At 38.9% G+C, this 20,542-nt stretch overlaps 1 protein-coding gene across 2 annotated transcripts in view; it reads right to left on the bottom strand.

Annotated features, from left to right (window-relative positions):
* rab3gap1 (RAB3 GTPase activating protein subunit 1) overlaps window positions 1–20,542 on the bottom strand; it is an 87,001-nt gene that overhangs the window by 61,967 nt on the left and 4,492 nt on the right. For both annotated transcript variants that reach the window (XM_072579669.1, XM_072579670.1), the window contains exons 3-7: window positions 19,521–19,596; window positions 18,883–19,018; window positions 15,588–15,666; window positions 11,494–11,613; window positions 1,907–2,072 (exon numbers count right to left, since the gene is read on the bottom strand). In XM_072579669.1, the coding sequence (XP_072435770.1) occupies window positions 1,907–2,072; window positions 11,494–11,613; window positions 15,588–15,666; window positions 18,883–19,018; window positions 19,521–19,596 (577 nt within the window). The remainder of the gene's footprint in view (window positions 1–1,906; window positions 2,073–11,493; window positions 11,614–15,587; window positions 15,667–18,882; window positions 19,019–19,520; window positions 19,597–20,542) is intronic.

Genomic DNA, 20,542 nt, shown 5'->3' with positions numbered 1-20,542 from the left:
TAGAATGGAAATAAAGCTTTTCTTTGTATTTAGAGTCAGCGATGTACTGCATGGAAATAGACCCTTCGGTCCAACTCGTTCGTGCTGACCAGAGATTCTAAATTAATCTAGTCCCATTTGCCAACACTCGACCCATATCCCTCGAAACCTTTCCTATTCAGGTATCCATCCAGATGCCTTTTAAATGTTGTGATTGTATCAGCCTCTAACACTTCCTATGGCAGCTCATTCCATACACACATTACACTTGGGGTGAAAACTGTGTCCCTTAGGTCTTTTTTATATCTTTCCCCTCACACCTTAAATCTGTGTCCTCTAGTTTTGCACTCCACTACCCTGGGGAAAAGACTTTGACCATTCACTCTATCAATGCCCCTCATGCTTTTATAAACCTCTAAGGTCATTTGTAGGCTTCTAATGCTCCAGGGAAAATAACTCCAGCCTATTCAGCCTCTCCCTATAGCTCAAACTCTCCAACACTGGCAACATCCTTGTAAATCATTTCTGCACCCTTTCAGATTTGTTGTGGGATGAAACTATTAGACGGAGAAAAAAGGTGGAATTCTTTTCTTTGCCGGTGAACCAGTTGAGAAGTGACAGTTGGAAGGTTGGGGGAAGGTGGCAGGGGAATTTGTGCATCTTGTGCTCTCCTTCTGCAATTTGCCAACCAATCTTGCAAAACTAAAAAAGGTGATTATTTACATAATATATTTACATAATATATCAAACATGGCATCCAGTGAATCAGGTTGTGTCATACTTCGCAATTATTTCAGAAGCTGATAAGAAGTTTGAACACACAAGTCTCTGACACTCACTTAAAATGTATTTTGTATTACTTCACCCTCCACAGATAACTATATTAAGAATTCAACTTTAGTGACAGTCAAGTATAAATCAGGCCAAAGGATTAGTACTCACTTTTTCTGCAATCACACACATATTTTAGGCACAAAGTAGTAATGTAACTTAATGTCATAGAGGTTTACGGCATGGATAAAAGGCCCTTCGGCCATCAAGTCTCCTTCATTTAGTTTATAAATTCATTCCTTTGGGAAAGATCTCAAGATAACAAAAGCACAGAAAAGATTTAGCAACATAATATGAAGAATAAATCTTTATTCAAGAGGGGAGACTAGAGAAACTGGCTCTTATTGAAAGAGCCAAAAGTATCAGAGATTTTCAAAACTGATCAGTTTTCTTAATGATTTTTGCTTCTTAGTAAATGGGAAAAGTCAGTCAACTACCAGCGAATTTCCAATCAAAAGCCATATTTAAATCATACAAAATGAAAAATGAAGTTGTTGGCATATGCAAACTTCTAACAGGATTAGTAGAAGCAGCATCCACCCGACTTTCAGAAAGAAAATAGTAAAAGGCAAAGAGAATGGGGAAAGCTTACAGCATGGAACTAAACAGAGTTTCTTTTTCAAAGAACCTGCACTAGCACAATAGATCAAATAACCTCTTTCTGCATTGCAAAATTCTATGATTCCAATCATTGTTCAATGCAAGTGTGCACATGTGCATTAATCTGGATCCTCAATTGGCCAGTGGCACAACAGAGAAAGTGCCCGACTGTGGATCAGAAGATTAAATGCTGGCTAGCATACATTTTTAGTAGAGGTCTTGTGATACAGTAGAAGTGTCCCTAATTCTGGGTTCAAATGTCTGATTTTAAGACACATCTGCCTTGAAAGTGTGCTGTAATATATCTGAACAGGTTGGTTTTTAAAAAATTTGTGCAGCAACCTGGAGGATACCAACCACACTGCCCACAATTGCACCATTTAAAATTATATATAAGAGATATGTGCAAGTCACAAAACAAAAATCATTCAAATGAAATCCAGAAAAGTACATTTCAAGAGAGAGATCAGTTAAAATGCATTTCAGAAGTACTTACAATCTTTGATTTAAAAATATCTAGTAGACCAGACAAATGATTATATTGGTTTGGCACTTTCCGAAGATGAACCATTTCAAAATCTGTCCGCACACCAGGACCTTCGCATGCGCCCACGTACATTCTCCTAGACTTTTGCTGGATTTGCACAAATAGAGTCACCTGACTAATTTAAAATCCACAAATTAATGACTTGCTAATCTCAAAATACTTCATACATTAGTTACATTTAGTCACCACTTCTAAAATAAATCAAATATATGATGAAACATCTACAAAATATGTTCCAATTTCTTTTCAAGCCTTGTCATCCAGATTTTGTGTGATTTCTTTTGATGGCAATCTACCAACATTCACCATTGACCTGCTGAAATTATAATAACTTCAGGATTTAGTACAAGAGCAGAATGTAAATCTTGAAGTTGCAGTGTCACTCATTGCCCAACTTAGATCAGGCTGTGGTCTCAAACAGGCTCATTCTCTTGTAATTCAATGGTTGAAATGTAGCAAGATTTTAAAAAAAATTCAATCACTGGTTAGCCAGCATTCATCGTCTGTCCCTAATTGCCTAGAAGACAGGTAAAAGTCAACATCGTTGCTGTGGGTCTGGAGTCACAAACCAACCAGATCTGGTAAAGAAGACTGTTAGCTTTCCTAAAGGACAGCAGTGGACCAAATAGTTTCCTAACAATGGACAATGGTGTTATGATCATCATTAGACTCGTAATTTTAGGTTTTTATCGAGTTCAAATTTTACCATCTGCCAAGGTGGGATGTGAACTCAGGTACCCCACACAATACCTGAATCTTTATGTCCCAGTGACAATAACATAAGACCATCACCTCACATTGCTGTAAGAAAGCCCATTCAATATTACAGTGTGACCAATTAGGATTTTTAGTGTTGATTTGAGTATTAACTCGAGTCTGAATAACAGATTTAGTGCTTGAAAATACATTTTCATAAAAAGATAGTGCATTCTTATATGTCACCATTATGCTTAATGAATTTTTCAGACTAATGCTTTTTATAGTTTGTTCGTGATATTTTAGCTTTTGTCTTTATCTCATGTGTATGCCCCAATCTTTTCTTCACTCTAGGCAAAATATTTTCCAAAGTGTTCTGATTTTAGAGCTTTTCACTTCCTGTTTGACAGGGTAAGAATTCTTGAATGTGATTTGCTGCTTGGACAGTTGAATATTAAACATTACAATTGGCACATACATGAGAAAGTAAACTGCTCTGTTTCATTTTAGTTAGTTTATAAAATCTAAGTAATTTTAACAGTATCTTGGATTAGAAAATTTATTTTTCAGGGCAGGTTCTATTGCTCACCAAATGTTCTTGGAGATAATGCTGTAAAAAAGCCAATAAAATAGACCATTTTATAGTGCTCAAAACAAAATAGGGGTGGGAAACTCGAAACCGATCACCAACTCTAAAGGGGGCCTGTATCAAAATCCTATGTAATTGATCACAGCTTCAAGATTTCCACTCTAATTCATGAATGCCTGATACCCTAGAGAGATATTTAATTTCAACAGGTATGCTGATGAATGTTGGCTGTTCATAGTCAATCCCACCACTTCCCACCTCCATCAAAATCAGGCCACAGTTTCACCAAATTGACAATTTACTCTCAATGTCATAGAACATTTTTATGATACATTTGTTAATAAAAAATGATATCACAAACAAGATTCACATTAAAGACGACAGGATTAATACATACAGAGTCCTCAAATAAGGCATTGATTAGGAAACGTCTAATGCTTAATTAGAAGGGGCTTTGGACTTGAATACATTGACTGACTATAGGTATCACATGTTAATTCAAGGACAGGCCCTCAGAGACGACTGGAAAGTACCTTGCAAGATTAAACCAAACAGAAGTCTTGTTTTTCAGTCTCTTTGAATTCCTCTTTATCTTACCAGTTGAAATCTCCATTTGGAAATGCAGCATTACTACAGCTGGAATTGCGATACAATGTAGCAACCTTAGGATACATTAGAATTAAGGTGCAGAGAAGTGTGCATTTACATGGAGTTGAAGAGTTGATAGGTTAGGTTGTGCTGTAGCACATTAGTGTTCCAAGCTTTCCATCTCCACAGGCCACTTGTGTATGCAGAGAAGCTTCAGAAGACACGAGGCCTAACCCAAATCCCCAGTTTGCATACATCCTAAATTGGTGATAACACATCTTTATTTCAAAATTATCCACCAGTAAATCAACAGGCCTTGGTAAACTTTCAGGATATCTGAACAAGACAAACTAAGTATTGATACTCAAAGCACAAATTAAACGCATGGGCTACAGTCTGGATATTCTTGCTGCAGTACACATCAGAAAAAAAAGGCCATCTTTCTCATTAAAGTGATCACGTAAAGCCAAAAGACATGGAATACTTGTTCTTGCAAGTTTTGGAGACCATTTACATGACTTATAACCTAGAGAGCTAAAAGATTTTGGGAGATGAGAAATAACAGGTGGGCTTCTAATCTTCCCCAAATAAAAAAGAGAATAAAAGAGAGGATTAAAAACTGGCAAATGTGATTATTCCTTTTTCAAGAATGGGTGTAAGAACATTCCTAGCAACTAAAGGCTGGTCAGAACAACAATAATCAGGGGAAAAAATTAACAGACAGTCATAATGGACCATTCAACGCATTTGTTTATAGCAGCTCTCTGTACATCAACCTATTCATTTACTCTATTCCTGGAGCTCTGCAAATTAATTTCCCTGAAGTATCCATCCAATTTCAGTTGACTTGGAGAGCTTTGAGATGATTACAGAGAGACTGCTGAAATTTATGAATGGCATGTCTTATTTGACTAATCTAATTGATCTCCTTGATGGCATGCATTGGATATTTAACAATATGGATTTTAAGAAAGCTTTCAACTAATTGGAATTTGTGCATGGAAAACGACCAAAGATGAAAAACTGATCTTTGAGAGACAAGAAATCATGTAGTTATAGCACTTCTAATGATTAATATGTGAATGCTTTCGGCCATCTCAGATTGCTGGAATTAAAAGACTTTTTTTTGTCTTTGTTTATCTTCTGTTACTATCAAGTCAGCTGGACCATTACAATCGTATAAAATCAAAGTGGCCTTAGCATTTCGATATTCAAGCAATAAAGGACAAAGTCCATAATACTAACACAGCCATGGAAAATGTAGGGTTAGTGGTTAAGGGGATGGGTCTGGGAGGGATGTTCTGAGGGTCGGCGTGGACTTGTTGAGCCAAATAGCCGGTTTCCACACTGAAGGGATTCTACAGCCTTGATAAATTATATGCATGCTAACAGAAGTAAAGGACAAACAAAGTGATTTGCAAATTATTTTCTAACACAATTAGGAATAAGAAGAAAAACTAGTCTTGCTAACAATAGCGTATCCCACTAATGACTTGCATATTAAAAATACCTTGGGAATGATCCCAAAGACCAGTAAAAGCAAAACAGCTAAGCAGCATAGCTTTCCTTAATCAGCACAGATTTATGACTTTGTAACACAGTGACAAAGAGCTCTTCACATTTAATATTGATGGCAATGGTGGAGGAAACAACAAAGGTTTAACAAGATAGATTGCAGTAGAAGAGTAATTTGATGCAGACACTGCGGGTGAAAAGCAGTGAAATGTTCTTGGTGCAATTTTTATTATCTTACATGGAAGGGTGATAGAGGTAGAGGAAAGGGAAATGAATGAAATAAGGCAAGACTTTCAAAGGATGAGATTGTGCCAGTGAGGTAGGTTGTCAGGCCAAAATGTGATCTGGCAATAAAGTATCACACTGTCACCCTAAAGTCTTGATAGACAATTGGTGCGAGGTACAAGCAGACAGGGAGGCAACATTAAAGAGAATGGCATCATTACTTCTCAGCTAGGTTTCTGTCAAGCTTTGCATGGTCAGAGAGAAGAGATCACATCCAGAGTGAGACACAGCCTTAAGTGGGCATAAAGTTCAAGGAATTCAGGCAGAGAGGACGAAGTGCTTTTTGTTTGCTTTTTTGGCTATGAGTGTTTTTTAAAAAAGGGATAAATTGAAGCTCCAGGTTCAGTGGCGCAGCACAAAACAATATCACAGATAAACTATATTGAGTTTGATTTACTGTTGTCACAAAATGTAGGGGGGTGTTTGATTCGCTGGGAAACGTAGCACGAACAGCCAAGCTTCTGGTATTGAGACTGGCTCTAATGCAACGAGGGGTACGTCGGTTTCCAAGACATCAATTGTGATAGGGGATTCTCTAGTCCGAGGTACAGACAGACATTTCTGTGGCCAGCAGCGAAAAGTCAGAATGATGTGTTGCTTTCCTGGTGCCAGAATCAAGGATTTCTCAAGGGGGAAACAGGGACCAGCAAGAGGTCATTATCCACATTGGAACCAACATAGGAAAGGAAAAGGTTGAGATTCTGAAGAGTGATTAGAGGGAGTTAGGCAGGAATTTAAATAAAGAGATCCTCGAGAGTAGTAATATCTGGAATACTCCAGGTGCTACGAGCTAGTGAGGGCAGGAATAGGAGGATAGAGCAGATGAATGCACGGCTGAGGAGCTGGTGTATGGGAGAAGAATTCACATTTTTGGATCATTGGAATCTCTTTTAGGATAGAAATGACCTGTACAAGAATGACAGATTGCGCCTAAATTGGAAGGGGACTAATATACTGGCAGGGAAATTTGCTAGAGCTGCTCGGAAGGATTTAAACTAGTAAAGTGGGGACGGGAGGGGGGGCGCGGCGGTGGAACCCAGGGAGATAGTGAGGAAAGAGATCAACCTGAGACTGGTACAGTTGAGAACAGAAGTGAGTCAAACAGTCAGGGCAGGCAGGGACGAGGTAGGAGTAATAAATTAAACTGCATTTATTTCAATGCAAGGGGAAGGCAGATGAACTCAGGGCATGGTTAGGAACATGGGACTGGGATATCATAGCAAGTACAGAAACATGGCTCAGGGATGGGCAGGACTGGCAGCTTCATCTTCCAGGATACAAATGCTACAGGAAGGATAAAAGGGGAGGCAAGAGAGGAGGGGGAGTGGCATTTTTGACATGGAATAGAGTTACAGCTGTGCTGAGGGAGGATATTCCTGGAAATACATCTAGGGAAGTTATTTGGGTGGAACTAAGAAATTAGAAAGGGATGATCACTTTATTGGGATTGTATTATAGACCGCCAACAGTCAGAAGGAAATTGAGAAACAAACTTGTAAGAAGATCTCAGCTATCTGTAAGAATAATAGGGTGGTTATGGTAGGGGATTTTAACTTTCCAAACATCGACTGGGACTGCCAGTGTTAAGGATTTAGATGGAGAGACATTTGTTAAGTATGGACAAGAAAATTTTCTGATTCAGTATGTGGATGTACCTACTAGAGAAGGTGCAAAACTTGACCTACTCTTGGAAGATAAGGCAGGGCAGGTGGCTGCGGTGTCAGTGGGGGAGCACTTTGGGGCCAGCGACCATAATTCGATTAGATTTAAAATAGTGATGGAAATGCATAGACCAGATTTAAAAGTTGAAGTTTTAAACTGGAAAAGGCCAATTTTGACGGTATTAGGCAAGAACTTTCAAAAGCTGATTGGGGGCTGATGTTCGCAGATAAAGGGACGGCTAGAAAATGGGAAGCCTTCAGGAATGAGATAACAAGAATCCATAGAAAAGTATTGAGGAGAATCCAAAGGGTGTTTACAAAAACCTTAAGGACAAAAGGGTAACTAGGGAGAGAATAGGGCCCCTCAAAGATCAGCAAGGCGGCCTTTGTGTGGAGCTGCAGAAAATGGGGGAGATACTAAGAGAGTATTTTGCATCAGTGTTTACTGTGGAAAAGTATATAGAAGATATAGACTGTAGGGAAATAGATGGTGACACCTTGCAAAATGTCCATATTACAGAGGAGGAAATGCTGGATGTCTTGAAATGCATAAAGGTGGGTAAATTCCTGGGACCTGATCAGGTGTACCCTAGAACTCTGTGGAAAGCTAGAGAAGTGATTGCTGGGCTTCTTGCTGAGATATTTGTATCATCGATAGACACAGGTGAGGTGCCAGAAGACTGGAGATTAGCTAACGTGGTAGCACTGTTTAAGAAGGGTGCTAATAAGGACAAGTCAGGGAACTTTACACAAGTGAGCCTGATGTCGATGGTGGGCAAGTTGTTGAAGGGAATCCTGAGAAACAGGATGCAGATGTATATGGAAAGGCAAGGACTGATTAGAGATAGTCAACATGGCTGTGTGTGTGTGTGGGAAAACATGTCTCACAAAACTTGATTGAGTTTTTTGAAGTAACAACAAAGAGGATTGATGAGGGCAGAGCGGTAGATGTGATCTGTATGGATTTCAGTAAGGTGTTCGACAAGGTTCCCCATGGGAGACTGATTAGCAAGGTTAGATCTCTCAGAATACAGTGAGAACTAGCCATTTGGATACAGACCTGGCTCAAAGATAGAAGACAGAGGGTGGTGGTGGAGGGTTGCTTTTCAGACTGGAGGCCTGTGACCAGTGGAGTGCCAATAGGATCGGTGCTGGGTCCCCTACTTTCTGTCATTTACATAAATGATTTGGACGCGAGCACAAAAGGTACAGTTAGTAAGTTTGAAGAGGTCATAAAAATTGGAAGTGTAGTGGACAGCGAAGAAGGTTACCTCAGATTACAACAGGATCTGGACCAGATGGGCCAATGGGCTGAGAAGTGGCAGATGGAGTTTAATTCAGACAAATGCAAGGTGCTGCATTTTGGGAAAGCAAACATTAGCAGGACTTAAACACTTAATGGTAATGTCCGAGGGAGTGTTGCTGAACAAAAAGACCTTGGAGTGCATGTTCATAGCTCCTTGAAAGTGGAGTCGCAGATAGATAGGATAGTGAAGAAGGCATTTAGTATGCTTTCTTTTATTGGTCACAGTATTGAGTACAGGAGATCGGAGGTCATGTTGCGGCTGTACAGGACATCGGTTAGGCCACTGTTGGAATATTGCATGCAATTCTGGTCTCCTTCCTATCGGAAAGACGTTGTGAAACTTGAATGGGTTCAGAAAAGATTTACAAGGATGTTGCCTGGGTTAGAGGATTTGGGCTATAGGGAGATGCTGAACAGGCTGGGGCTGTTCTCCCTGGAGCGTCAGATGTTGAGGGGTGACCTTATAGAGATTTACAAAATCATGAGTGGCATGGTTAGGATAAAAAGACAGTCTTTTCCCTGGGGTCGTGAGTTCAGAACTACAGGGCATAGATTTAGGGTGAAAGGGGAAAGATATAAAAGAGACCTAAGGGGCAACTTTTTCACACAGATGGTGGTATGTATATGGAATGAGCTGCCAGAGGAAGTGGTGGAGGCTGGTACAATTGCAACATTTAAGAGGCATTTGGATGGGTATATGAATAGGAAGGGTTTGGAGGGATATGGGCCGGGTGCTGGCAGATGGGACTAATTGGATTGGGATACCTGATCGGCATGGACGGGTTGGACTGAAGGGTCTGTTTCCATGCTATATCTCTCTCTGACTCTATGTACTGAGACACAGTGAAGTGCGTTATTTTGCGGATCATACCATACAAAGTGCATAAGGGTAGCAGAAAAGACAGCTACTATTTGAATATCTATTACAGGTGACTTTCAGACAGAAGGTAAATGTTTACAGGTTGCAAACTAAAAGACCAGTGCGAAATGTTTCAAAATCAAATTAAGGACTAATTAAAATAGAGATGCAGGGCCAGGCGACATGTTGTACCTGCTTGAAGGTGTGTGAGCTAGCAAACCCAATTGTGACTCATAGTGACAACATCTGTCACAAGTATTGGTTGCTTGAGGAACTCTGACTCAGAGTTAATGAGTTGGAGTCTGAGCTTCTAACATTGCGATACATCAGAGAGTGGGAAAGTCACCTAGATGCTGTGTTTTGGGAGCCAGTCATACCCTTTAGATTAACTACCTCAAATTTGATCAGTGGTCAGGGACAGGAGGGTATGACTACAAGAGAAATAGGAGAGTGATCTAGGAAGTAATGCTGAAAGAGCCTCAGCCCTTGAACTTGTCTAATTGGTAAGAGATTCTTGCTCCCTGTGTGGGTGAGAGGAGATATAGGGAGGATAAGAAAACTGACCATAGTACCACGGGACAGGGACCCATTCAGTGGGGGGATGAAAAGAGAAATGTAGCTGTAATCGGGGATACTATAGCCAGAGGAATAGACCCTGTTCTCTAACCCAGGATAAACAGACCCAAAGGCTGTGTTGCCTGCCTGGTGCCCAGGTTCAGGATATCTCATCTGAGCTGCAGAGGAACTTGGATTTGAAGAGAGACAATCGAGTCGTCATGGTCCACATAGATAGCACGATACCGTAGAAAAAGAGGAAAGAGGTTCTGTTGAAAGAAAATGAGCAGCTAGGGGTTAGGTTAAAATGCAGAACCAAAAGGTAATAATCTCTCGGTTATGCCTGGAGCCACAAGCAAATTGGCAAAGGGTCAACAAGATTAAAGAGGTAAAGGCTTGGCTCGAAAATTGGTGAGAGAAACAGGCTTGAATTCATGAGACATTGGCACCAGTACTTTGGAAGGGAGCTGCCATGCTAGGACAGACTACAGCTGAATCATGCTGGGACCAGAATCCTGGCAAATCGCATAACTGGGGCTGTGGATAGGGCTTTAAATGGGGGCAGGGGAGGGTGGGGGGGGGGGGGGGGGGGGTGCAGGGGTTCCATTGCATGGGAAAAAAAAATAAGTGGGCGAGAGCGATCATTAAAGATGATTAAACTTTCCTAAACTCGCAAGGAATTAAGGGCTATGGGGAGAGTGCGGGTAAGTGGAATTGAAACACCCATCAGCCATGATTAAATGACAGAGTGAACTTGGTTACATTGAAGCACAAGATGTTTCAATGTTATTATGTAGTGGGCGGCACGGTGGCACAGTGGTTAGCACTGCTGCCTCACAGCGCCAGAGACCCGGGTTCAATTCCCGCCTCAGGCGACTGACTGTGTGGAGTTTCCACATTCTCCCCATGTCTGCGTGGGTTTCCTCCGGATGCTCCGGTTTCCTCCCACAGTCCAAAGTGTTAGGTAAGGGGTAGATGTAGGGGTATGGGTGGGTTGCGCTTCGGCAGGGCGGTGTGGACTTGTTTCCACACTGTAAGTAATCTAAAAAAAAGATGCACAGTACTGTGCTGCAGAGTTTGATAGAGTAAATAGTAAGGTCTAAACTGTTATGGCAGCAGCATTCGCATTAATTCAACATTTTGGTTAGAAGATTGTTTCTGGTTCCAAGATGCCAGAGGTAAATGTAGGTTTATTCAAAGGGGAGTCAAGCCTGGAACATCATTAAGAGAGCAAGAAGATCAAAGAGTTCGGAGGGATGGGGTTTGAGAACTTGGACGGCAAAGTACTTGAGAGACGAAAAGTGAAAGGCATGATAAGAGGAGCGGTCTAAAGAGAAAAGGAAGAAAAAACAAAATCAAAAAATGGCCGTGAATCCATAACAATTCAATTAATTGATCATAAAGTGCAAGATTCCTTCTCTTGGTATCCATAGCAATGTTCCAAATGTTACAGCCCATATAGCATTTTAAATATTTACCTACCAACCAGTGTTTCCCAATGCAATGGAGATGGAGCTGAGCAGAATGTTGCACTTTGATTCACTGATGACTGCATCATTACTTGCTGCTGGAGCAATTATCACAAACTCTCGTAAACCATACCTAGGATGGGAAACATCTGCAGATGAATTTGCTATTGATAGCCATTCACAAATTTCAACACCAATGACAAAATGCAAGGAGTAAATCCAAAATCTCTACAGATTTTGCTAAAGTATGTCATTTACTATTGACGTTCTTGGGAGGCACTTTTCATAATCAAATATTCTACTTATTCAAGCAATATTTCAAAACATATTTTTATTAAACCCGAGTTTCCCCAGTTTGCATTATAAAATGACGGTGTGAAAATGAAAAGTATTTCTAATGTTGCTGTACAGGGCATTAGTTAGTCTGGATTCTGACATTTTGCAGACCTCTTCAAAATATTTTCAGAAGGCGGACTAGATCCTAACTTTTTCTTATTTTACAAGGTAGATGTGAAGTGCACATGCCAGATGTGATATGACTAGTCAAACTACTCAATGTTAAGCAAAACACAATTTATTTAAAAACTATAATTAAAATGCAAAAGAAAGAGGAATTTAGAAGATAACTATTGGAAAACTTAACCAAATAATAGATACAGTACCAATTACTAATTAAGTGTTCCAATATAGTAACATCCCACAAACATCACTTGCTAAAAAGGTAAATTCAGACACAGATTCTTATATGCAGTCCTACAATCCAGGAGGAAATTACATCAAGAGTGATTTCAGAGAAAGTCGCAGCTAGGAATCATTCACAGAAACTTCCACCTCTCTGGGACCCCAAACAGCTTCTGACTGCAAAAGCTAAAAAAAAACTAAAAGGCGCAGTCTGAGAGAACCAGCTAGTCCCATTCAAGCTCCTTCCATTGTTCCAACTTTGGAAGAAAACCTAAAGATATCCTAGGTCATTTACTTAGGCCATCTCCAATAGCCAGTTTGACACCTCTGCCTTTACAAACACTCTTCAAAAACAAAAAAGTCCAGGGCAAAATTATCTTTTTAAAGTGACAGCACTGTCACACATGCTTTGCTTTTTGTGGGACCGACTGGAACTATTAGCTATAGTTTTAAAGTAAGGGATGCCCATTTAGGGTAAAGAGGAAGAAAAGTGTGTTAGTCTGTGGAATGCTTTTCTCAGAGAGCAGTGGAGGCAGAGTCATCTCTGACAAAATCAATTTTGTTGTGTTTGAAGCTGTCAGTTAGTTGGACATGGTTACATTGAAGCACAAGATGTTTCAATGTTATTACGTTTGATCTTGCCTGAGAACACACCAGAGTTTGTTACAAGAGTTTTAAGTATGTCACTCAAATCAATTCAAGACTCGGTGAACATTTTACTTAGTCATATAAGGAGTCCAGTCAGTTTGAATCTGTCAAGAGTAGAGGTCCTTTGCTGTTAGCTAGCTATGCAGCTGGGGCTCAGGAAAAGTTCCTGGGAAGAATTTACTGACTTCATGCTGTGGCACAGTTTAGGAATTTCAAAAAAAACCCCAAGAGCCTTTGATGCTTCAATGGAGGTGAGAGAAGGTGACTGTCTGTAGGCATCTGAAAATCAATACAGCCTTGAGAATGGAGTTTAGTGAAACTCAGAGACAGCGCCAACTTAGTTCAGCTGAATTATTTGACTTAGCCATGGAGTGGAGAAACACATTTTCAGCTCTGATCCATGAAGTGGGAAGGAGAGAGTCAAATGTGACAGTCACCAGGGAAGAGATTACAATGAGGTAAATAATTGGTAAGCCAAGTCTGTATTGCAGTTGCTTGAGGAAGTTCTTAAGTTAGATAGTTAAAAATGAAGAACTGAATCTCGTGTGAAGAAAGCAAAGTTTTAAATGAGATTTGGTGACTCAGTATCACTAAGATCTGGATGGGTTGCTGAGAAATACATGGAATCTATCTATTTTATATGCTCCAAGAGGTGTATGATCACTGTTTGGCGACCTATATTTATTTCATGTTAACTTTGGGTATTCAGAGCATAACTGTAGATTACTTTACTTTTCAAATTTTGTAAAATAAAACTTATTTTGTTTGCTCAAAACTACTGAATCATATATCTTTATCGTTAGTAAATACATGGGACTTCAAACTTCATGTAGCTTAAATAAAAATGTTACTGGCCCTAAACAGATAAGAATTTAAGTGTTTCATCCAATAGCGCTCTAAATAATTTTAAAGCTGAGTTTAAATGGTTCCTGGTTGATAAGTGTCATGACATTACGGCTTTAAGGGATGTATTTTATCTTTTGTTTTTAAAATGAAGAGAGGTTGAGAGCAGTCTGCTCAAATATAAAATAAACAGCAGGTGAGGTCTTTTTTTTTAAATTGGAACAATAGAAGCAGCCTGACTGGATGGGGTCAAGTTCCCACAGAACCAGAATTTTTAGTTTAGTTTTCAATAGCAGTTGCTGGGAGAATTGAAGCTGGATGTGGAACTCTTTTTCCTCAATCTGTTACATCTAAAAGATGGGGTTCTCTTCCTGCTGCTAGAAATGCATGTGAGATAATCTATTTTACTGAAACTGCCTTTGCCAAAAGTGAACAGTTAATTAGCTGTAGTTTATAATATATATATTATTTTGTTAAGTATTTTGTTAAGTATTTCTATAGAGTAATGCGTAAGCAAATTCTTTTATCTATATTTTAACTGCAGTTGTCAAAATAAAATGTGCTTTGCTTAAAGTCACGTCATTCAATCAATTGAGTTGCATCTGGAACACCTGATACTTATCTTTAAAATAAGAAAAAGTTAGGGTCTAGGCTATCTTAATATTTTTTGAGGGGGTTTGGGCTGACCCATAACATAACGGAATCCTAGGTTATGGGCAGGTAGAGATAAAGTCACAATCAGATTAGCAATTATCTTATTAGATGGTGGAGCAGGCTCAAGGTGCAAAATGCAGTATTTCTGCTATAACTCTGTGCATTCACATGTATCTAACAATTTCAAGATAGATGTAATTGGCTCAGCATTCAATGTATTTTCAGGGCGAGTTTCAGATTTCTTTTGTTCTTCGTAAAAAGTCCTAAGTCTTTCTGATTTCATGTCTGAATGGCACTTGGCTCTAATTTTAAGATCATGCCTTTGTTTTTCTGCTTCTGTTACCAGGGGAAATTGATTTTTAACTACTCTCAGATCATTATACCATTTGCAAGCACAATGATTACATCACCCCTCAATCTTTTACAGTTAAAGGAACAGAATTATGAATAACCTGTCCTTATAAGTTCCAGTAAAGCAGCAGAGATACCACAAACTACGCCCACAAACCTCCAAACGGCTTGGTTAGAACAAAGAGGCAAATGCCTTGTTCAAGCTGGCTTCCCACATGCTTAGTCAGGAATGGGGAGTACAATAAGAAAACCAGAGTACAGAATATTTCAATAGTAGTAGATAATTTTTATAAATACTGGACTTTTTGGAAATTTTTACATTAAACTACATTCAAATAATTAAGCTAATTATTAAATCTTCTATCCATTCATTTATGTGAATTCTCCATGGTTGCCCTCCCAATGGAGAATATTGTTCTCAAGGTGCTCTGTTGTTATAGCTATCCTAAAATGTGTCAATTTATTTCACCAGTAGTATGCAGCAGAGAGGGACTCAAGCTGAGAACTTGTAATACCAGCCCAGGCAAGACTCCATTGTTGTGGATAACTTTACCATACCAACAATACATATTACCCACCCAGAATGTTTTTAAAAAAGGACAGAAAATACTTGCAATCAAAACACATTCTCTAGTATCCCTTCACCATTAAAAGCATAACTTAAATGCATAAATGCTTTTAAGACAGCCACTGCTTCCATATAAAAATAAATGGCAGCACGCATGTTGCAATTAATGGGCTGTTGCACTGGGTCAGAATTCAAGTCTGGTTAATACATGTGAACATGTCCCCCCACACAAAATTTTTCCTATTGCTCACTGAAGAGTCATCAATTCTAAATTGGTATGGCTTAAGTGCACTGTGTCATTTGACATTTGCACAAAATTAGAAAAACAACAAAGAGCTTAATAACACTGAGAACATGCCTACCATCTGACAAGACAGTGAGCCCTGGGTGGAAAATCATTGCTCATGGATAGCATATCCTGCATTGCTTCAGGAAGAGCATCTGTTAAAACATAAATTCCTTTTATTTAAATCTTTGGTAAGAAAAACAGTAAATAATTCCTTCACAGAACAAATCAATTCCTTTGTGCATAGGCAAGCAAAACTATTGGTAATTAACTGAATGTGATGGCAAGCAAGACCAATTTGCAATATCCATACTTCAAACAAGAATTTAACAATGGGTAGAACTTTTAGGATTTAATCTATTTGATCCCACAGTTCTCTTCGCTCACTTATAGGGTGACCTCCTTGGGGAAGTATGGTTGATTTGATTTAAATGATCCACTGCTATAATACACAAACATATGCACACAACTGGAAATTGAATAAATCCAACTCAACACCTTCAAAAATGTATAACAGAACTCAGTACTTCAATTATACTTTAATATAAGTTTATGATCCCAGCAGATGTTATTACTGAACAAGTCAGATCCCAGAATGAAATCTAACTCGATAGATCATATTTCGATTTTCTTAAATTAATGTGGCAGTCTTTCACTAAAGCATAAACACACATGGCTGTTGATTTGGATTTAATGGTAGGAGAAGTTCATTACATAAAGAAATAAAATCAAAACAAATTAAACCAAGCAATGTACATGTAACAGTTTGAAAGTTTCAAAACACATGGCAAAACAAAACCCCATATAGTTCTCAACATCGGTCTTGAGTAACTATAACGTAACAGAGAAAATTCCCTTCTCTTTCAAATTTGTACGTTTGATTTAACTGCTTCTTCTCTGTTCTGGTTCTGTTACCTACAAAGCCTTTTTCTTTGATTCACCCAACTGAAACCTTAGACAGCCCCAGCTCTGAATTACTAATGTAGGTTTCTAATCGAACACTCAGGATTGGAAGATGTCATAAAGTACAGTCTTGCATGGAACTTAACCAGCCTAGTGAATTCCTTTTAAACTGCTTCCAATACCAGTATACCATTTCTTAAAGACAAGAACCAAAACTATATGCAGTATTCAAGGTGTGGCCTCACCCAACTGCCTGTAAAGTTGTTAAACAACTTTCCTATTTATAGTCTTAGCTAATAAAATCAACCACTTAATCATGTCCTGCCACCTTAAGGTACTCAGACACACACACCAAGGTGTCTCTCTCGCACTCTCTGATCATTAATGCTTTCCAAGATCCTACTATTCATCATGTACTCCCTTGCCTGTTTGACCTGCCAAAGTGCATCAGGCTCAGACTTATCTAGATTGAATTCCTTTGCCACTGATCAAACCATCTGGACAGCCTGAGTACGTTCACCACCCAAAACTTACTGATCAACCCTCTTACATACAGTACAAGTCCCAACACTGAGCCCTGCAAAATCCCACTGGGCACAGTGTTCCAGTGACAAAAACACTTCCCAGTAATCATCCTTTGCTTCCTGCCAATCAGCCAATTTTGTATCCAATTAACCAAATTTTCTTGGTTCCCATGAATCTTACCTTTGCTGTCAGACTCTCATGAAGGACATTATCAAAAGTCCAAAGAGACTACATAGAAAGCAAAGCCTTCATCTACACAGCTGGTCACCTCTTCAGAAACTTCAAACAAGTTGGTCAAACATGACCTCCCCTTAATAAAACCTTGCTGACTATTCTTGATTAATCCCTGCCTCTCCAAGTCCAGATTAATTCTGACCCTAAAATTGCTTCCATTAATTTCTCCATCACTGAGGTTAGTCTAACTGGTCTGAAGTTTCCTGGTTTGTTACCTGCACCTTTCCTAGAAAACAGTATCACGCCGGCTGTCCTCCAAACCTCGGCACCTCTCCAGTGGCTTGAGAAAATTATTGCCAATGCTCCTGCTATTTCCTCCCTTGCCTCATTTCACCCAGCATTTATCTTCCCTTAAGCCTGCCAGATCACTTAGACCCTCCTCCCTGTCTAAGTTAACTTTAAGTACAGCACAGTTCTTCCGATTTCTATACCCACATCGTCACTCTCACTAGAACACCAACACAAAATATTCATTTAGAACTCTTTCCACAAATTACCACTGTTGTCCTTATTGGCCTTAATCTTTCCCTAGTTAACCTTTTACCTTGAATATACATGTAAAATAACTTCCTTTATTTTACCTGCCTTTGTCTTTTTTATTTATTCATTGTGAAATGATGAAATGCCACATCAGCATTTATTACCCATCCCTAACTGTCCAGAAGGCAGTTTAAGAGTCATCCACATTGCTATGCATCTGAGGTCACATGTTGGTCAGGCCAGGTAAGGATGGCACATTTTCTTCCCTAAAGGACATTAGTGAACCAGATGGGATTTTTTCCAACAATAGACAATGAATTCATGATCATCATTAGACTCTTAATTCCAGATTTTTATTGAATTCAAATTCCACCATCTGCCATGGCAGGTTTTGAAGCTGGGTCCCAAGGATATTAGAGTCATAGAGATGTACAGCATGGAAATAGACCCTTCGGTCCAACCTGTCCATGCTGACCAGATATCCCAACACAAGCAATCCCACCTGCCAGCTCCTGGCCCATATCCCGACAAACCCTTCCTATTCATATATCCATCCAAATGCCTCTTAAATAATGCAATTGTACCAGCCTCCACCACTTCCTCTGGCAGCTCATTCCATACACGTATCACCCTCTGTATGAAAAGGTTGCCCCTTAGGTCTCTTTTATATCTTTCTCCTCTGACCCTAAACCTATCCCCTCTAGTCCTGAACTTCCCGACCCCAGGGAAAATACTTTGTCTATCCTATCCGTGCCCCTCATAACTTTGTAAACTTCTACAAGGTCACCCCTCAGCCTCCGACGCTACAGGGAAAAAAAGCCTCTCCCTATATGGGTCTCTGGATTGGTAGTCTAGCCATAAAACCAATAGACCATTGCCTCCCTCTTTCATGCCTTCGTATTGTTCTCCTGATTTCCTGGTGAAGTCTCCCCATATACATCCTGTACTTCTCTAGGGCTCCTTCTGTTTTTAATGTTCAGAATCTGCTATAAGCTACTCTTTTATCTTTATTCAATTTTTTTTATTTCTTGATATCCAGTGATCCCAGGATTTCTTGGTCACACTCTGTCTTTATTGGAAGATACTCTCCTTAGTTCCTTCTTACCCAAAAGCTCCCAGTCCAATTTGGCCAAATGATATTTGATCTTCCTAAAATCAGCCTTCTCTCACTTTGAACTTTGATTTCAGGTTTAAAAATAAACTAAATCAACATAAATAGCCAATCATACCTTCTTCAGACTCTTCTTTTATTTCTTTATCAGTCAAATATTCTTGTTTGAGATAATGGTGTGTTATACTGAATTTATAGTCCGCGAAAGAAATTTCATCAGATTTTTCCTCCCACACTCCAGAAGTGAATTCGCCCTGTAAATTCAGAACGTTGAGCACTGTTGCTTATAGAACAAATTTTAAATACATAAATAAAGAGTCAACACAATGGAGTTTAAAGACATGTTCACACTAAAATCCTCTCGAAAACTGAAGTAACAGAAGCTGAAATTATTATTCCATAGATATGGGCCAAAGAATGTAGACAACGGCTAGTGGCAATTATGCCAATTTTGCAACATTATTTCCACAAATTATGCTAGAAGATGCTTTAGAAACTACCATAAATGAATACATTATAAACATCTGTGGAAAATTTAATCAATCCTCTAAGCAAAGTAAACATAGAAAATAGGAGTAGGAATAGGCCATTTGGCCTTTTGAACCTGTTCTGCCATTCATTATGATCATGGCTGTACTTAAATTGCCTTTATTTTGAACAATTTTGCTTTTTGTTTTGAAAATTTCTTGATAAAAACATGAAACAGCAAACATTATTATTTTATCTATCCATTTAAGAACATTTAGTAAAACAAACCTTTTCCAAAGGATTCCTTGCAGTGCTTCCAATCAATTTCCAATTGTTCAGCACTTCTTCAATTCTTGACACAAACCTAAACATTTTGAAAAGTACAATGTGATGTTAAAATGCTTGAAGTTTATTAATACTTAAATAAAGCCTTAATACATGACATGCAACTTTGGAAGTTTTTTGATTTTTATACTTACATGCAAAAACATTTCTTAAGACTTCTCTCTAGAAATATTTTGAAACATTTGTTCACCAATTTGAATATACTAGTTTGGACAGCTTTCATTACTTACCCTAGTTGCCTAGAGAGTAGCTCAGAGTGAACTGTGGGTCTGGAGTCACATATAAGCCACACCAATTAAGAATAGCAGATTATTAAAAATGGACCAAAGAGGTTTTTTTAACAACGATCAACAGTAGTTACACGGTTACTATTAGACCTGCTCATGACTCTTAGATTTTACAGAAAACAAATTTCTGCCATGATGGAATTTCAACCCATGTATCCAGACCATTATAATTTAAGAATAGAAGGATCAGTGCTGCGTCCCTCTGCTTTTCATTATTCATATAAAATGATTTGGACGTGAACATAGGATGTATGGTTAAGTGTTACTAACAGCAGTGAACCCCTCTGTTAATTAAACTAAACACCCAGAAAAGCTCACCTCATCTCATAATCTGTTAAAATATATGAGTGACGGAGAACTCCCAAATTCCACTATTTAATGAAAATAATATCAATTTATTCCTTAACTCTAAAAGTGAACATTAAACAACAACTATTCACAACTCTAAGTTCCCCCTTTCCATTGACTGCTTGTTACCTGCCTCCAACTCTATAACGATATACAGTTCCAATAAAACCCATTAAAATTACGCCAGCTTAGTTTCAAAATCATACAGTGGCTGTCATCATTGGTGTCTTTCTTTCTTCGGCTTAAGCTGTCCCAGAATCGTGGTCTTTCTTTTTACTGTGAGGATGTTTCATACGAAAAGGTACTTTTAGATCGAGAATATTTCAATCT

This window comes from Chiloscyllium punctatum, chromosome 10 (assembly GCF_047496795.1).
Source record: "Chiloscyllium punctatum isolate Juve2018m chromosome 10, sChiPun1.3, whole genome shotgun sequence".
NCBI lineage: Eukaryota > Metazoa > Chordata > Chondrichthyes > Orectolobiformes > Hemiscylliidae > Chiloscyllium > Chiloscyllium punctatum.
This window is presented reverse-complemented; position numbering and strand designations above follow the sequence as displayed.